Below are 3,649 nucleotides of genomic sequence, written 5' to 3'. Positions count from 1 at the left end.
ACATTCTGATTGATTTTTCAGCCTTGGAGATTCCCTTATTCAAACGTGAATTTGTGTGGAAATCTTATGCACAACTCCAGAAATTAATGAGAATATTTTCCAAATTTAGACAGCGGCTCATTTGGGAACTTACTAGGGAATTTCCCTAGTAATACTTTGCATATATTTTTGCCGAGAAACAGAGAGACATTGTGTGTGTGTGTGTGTGTGTGTGTGGTGGGGGAGGGGAGTGTATTCAACTGCACTGATCCTTTCCTACAACAGATGTGACAATACAAAAACACATGAGAAACAGTCACAGCTAAAACATCCAAAGATGGTTTTTTTGTTTTTTATTTTTGCTTTCTTTTTTTTTTTTTTTTTTCCGAAGGTCAGATACGATGATGGGCAACGAGAGAAGGCTGAATCTCTCAGGGAAATGAGACTTTGAGCTTGGAGTTGAGGAATTTGGAGGATAGCTTGTCAATAAATTCATCTAAACGTGTTGTTCCCTTTTTGAGTCGTTGTTTATCATGAAAATCCATAGTTGGAGGTGAGCTCCCGGATCCTATTCTCCCGCGTCATTTTCTTAAGCTTCATCCTGCGGTTCTGGAACCATATCTTGACCTGTCTGTCCGTCAGGTGGACGCTCTTGCTGATCTCTAGGCGGCGCTCTCGGGTCAGGTACATGTTGAACAGGAACTCCTTCTCCAATTCCAGCGTCTGGTGTTTGGTGTACGGGCAGCGTTTCTTTCGGCCACTTTTCGCTGTCAGCCAGTTGGCCGTGTTTTCGCTTTTTGTGTCTCCTAGAAGGATGGCAGATAAATAGTTTGTTTTTTTGTTTTTTGCTTTGTTTTGTTTTTACGCAGTGAGGATTATAAATGCAAGAGCAAAGCAGCTTAAGCACATGTGATTATGAAGCACACCACAACAAACATGAAAATATGACCTTCAGACGTGTCTGTGTGTTTTTGTATATTTCAAAGAATATAATTTTCCTTTCCAAACAGTGGGCGTCCATCGGCGTGTTCTAGCCCAGAAAAAATGTTTTAGTTTTATTCATAAAGCCTTCAAAGAAATTTTAAAATACATTTTGGTCACCCTAATCGCCTTTTAATGATATTTACACATAAACAGACGTCTTTACGTGACTTTACGTTACTCAGACGTTGCGTAATATCTTCCATACTAATTCGACCAAAAATATGAGGAAAAACGGATACATTTTTAGCAAGACTGAGATTATAGTTTTGCCTGTTGGCGCAGCTGGTCCCTTCAAACAACAATAAGGCGATATTATTCCAGTTTCTTCTCAAGTCTCATGTTTCAACCAATTTTTTCTTTCTATTGCTTAGATCAGCTAAGGAGAGCTAGATTTTTCTTTTTCCTATGCCTGTTCAGCAAATCTGTGCCCGGGGGATAGTAGCTATAAACACATTTTAAAGGACGGCTGTAATAATAAACATGTCTGCACAAGAAAAAATGACAAACGCACCAAAACATGTGCCACGAATTAAAACACGTAAAAGTTCAAATTTACAAATCTGAATAGTGATTGAACATTTCAAAAATTAATTAATAAAAAAAAATACATTTCTCTTCTGCCACTTTTCTCAACTGTAAAATAATGGCAGGTTTTTATTTATTTTATTTTTTTATTTTTTGACAGCTTTTATCTATAAGCAACGTTTACACCAATAACGCATAAAGGGAAAGTATATCGACAATAATGTTTTGGAGTAAAAATCGTAGAAAATGCTACCTAGTACCAAAAATGTGTGTAGGCCTGTGCGCCAGTTTCCACAGCGGTCTATCACTGAAAATATCTCTAATCCTGAAATTTTAGAAGTTATCTCATTTGATCACTTGAAATTTGATAGCTAAGTGAAGCCTAGCTCATAAGCTTTAAGTTTGGGGTTTTGACGCATAATAATAACAATGATCATAATTCTAAAAACCGTCTTGGTGGAATACTTTGTGAATGCCTTGTTTACAAACACGTGTCACCACGTCTGACTGTAGTCCGAACCACAGCACAAGACATGACAGGTGCCAGTAAAAAGCCTCACTCTACCTGTTTGCCACCAAAACAAGGCTGACCACACCTAAGTCCCGCAATGATTACCTTTATTGACCTTTGCTGCTCTCTCCTTGTCATTCTCCTCCACTTCCTCCGCAGAGGAGGCTTCGCCGTCCGAGGAGTCGCGCCCCTCCTCAGTGCCCGACGCAGCTTGAGGCGGCAGGTCTGTGGCTTCCTCCGCGTCCTTCCCCTTCTTCTCCGCCGTGGCTGGGACAGACGCAGAGGTTGGTGGCGGCGAGTGGAAGCGAGCGTGATCGGCGGGGTGCTGCAGGCCGAAATGAGAATGGGAAGGGGAAGGGTTCGACTGGGGGCCGTTGTTGGCGCTGTAAAGTTTATGAGACTGTGCGTGCGTCTGAGACAAGCGGAAGAAGCCCGGCACAGGCACCGACCCCCCGCCGCCCCCAACTCCACCACCACCACCGCCGCCGCCGCCGCCGCCATCGGTGACTGTGCAAGAAGAAGTCAATCTTGAATATGTGAGGTCTTCGGCGGTGGACGCTTTGGGACACTTGGGCTGCTCGTACAGGCAGTAGGTGCTCTCTTCCTTGATGTTCTGCGGGAACGTGCACGGTGAGATCTGGGGACCCACAGAGTGCTCTTGGTCCATACGACATGACCTCTGCGCGTCCATCCACATCTCCATGCTGGACATGTATGCACCTGAGGTGGACACCACATTCTGGGGACCGACCTCGCTCCGTTTAGTCATACCTGGGAAGTATCCATAGTTGTGTAGTCCGTAAGGCACTTCTGCTGCGGTGCTGTGCGGTAAGCAAACCGCACTCCCGGCATAGTGACCCCCGCCGCTCTCGGTGCGGGCGCTGATCAGGGAGTCCACTAAAAATGCGTTTCCAGACGGGCTGTCCGAACATGACATTATTGTAGTGTATTTTGGCGAAGGGAGAAGATAGCCCTTTCTGGCTGACATTTCTTGTGCAAAACATGCTGGATATGATTAGAGGCACCCCCCTCACCGCCGAGAGGACTGTAAAACCAATGAAAACGCAGGAAGAAGGGACAGTCCCCTCCCACTTTCAGGCTACGTAGGAGTCGAACAGAAATCCATCATGGAGCTCAAGCAGAAAAAGAAGCGGGCAGAGCAATCAGAGTGTTTCCACACCTCGTCTTTATGCACCAACCTGTGCAGAAGAGACTATAAGTCCAACAGTGCACATGGTTGTAATATACATATTTATTTGTTTAAATTATAAAATATCTAAAAAATAAAACAAAACAAAACAAAACAAAAACTTTAAGTGTTTCAAGTATTGTAGCAATACAAGCAGATCAAATATTACAAAACAACTCAGCAATCAGAGCAAGATTTATTTGGATCCTCAAAAAAAAAAAAAAATAGACAATAGCCAATTTTTGGGGTGAGTGGGTACTAAACTAACCAATACAACCTCAAAATTGGTTTAACATTCACTAACGTGAGGCTTTACAGGCTTTGCGTAAAGATGGAAAGTAATTTTAAACTGCATAGCTGCTGTGATCCTCCAAAAAAAGATATAGCACCAAAAGCAGCGGGTATCCCTGGCAATAAAGTCTTTAATAAGATTGCAGAAAGGAATCGCCTTTGGCAGAGTG

General features: G+C 43.2%; 1 protein-coding gene across 1 annotated transcript; it reads right to left on the bottom strand.

Moving 5' to 3' along the window:
* Nucleotides 1-322: 322 nt before the first annotated feature.
* On the bottom strand, nucleotides 323-3,184 carry LOC106945362 (homeobox protein Hox-A10). Its single transcript, XM_015028996.1, has 2 exons — nucleotides 2,105-3,184; nucleotides 323-785 (listed from the first exon to the last, which is right to left on the bottom strand). The coding sequence occupies exons 1-2, from the start codon at nucleotides 2,985-2,987 to the stop codon at nucleotides 511-513; spliced, it is 1,158 nt and encodes a 385-aa protein (XP_014884482.1). The 5' UTR covers nucleotides 2,988-3,184; the 3' UTR covers nucleotides 323-510.
* Between the last annotated feature and the right edge of the window lie 465 nt (nucleotides 3,185-3,649).

The sequence above is a fragment of the Poecilia latipinna genome, unplaced genomic scaffold (genome assembly GCF_001443285.1).
Source record: "Poecilia latipinna isolate Pla-1442-1.1 unplaced genomic scaffold, P_latipinna-1.0 Scaffold141, whole genome shotgun sequence".
Lineage (NCBI taxonomy): Eukaryota > Metazoa > Chordata > Actinopteri > Cyprinodontiformes > Poeciliidae > Poecilia > Poecilia latipinna.
This window is presented reverse-complemented; position numbering and strand designations above follow the sequence as displayed.

What these genes read in the sequence shown, in the direction of transcription:
- LOC106945362 (XM_015028996.1), bottom strand. Translation starts at nt 2,987, where the DNA reads ATGTCAGCCAGAAAGGGCTATCTTCTCCCTTCGCCAAAATACACTACA. An exon ending in AGCAGCAAAGGTCAATAAAG is followed by an intron (nt 786 to 2,104) that starts GTAATCATTGCG and finishes CCATCCTTCTAG; the next exon opens with GAGACACAAAAAGCGAAAAC.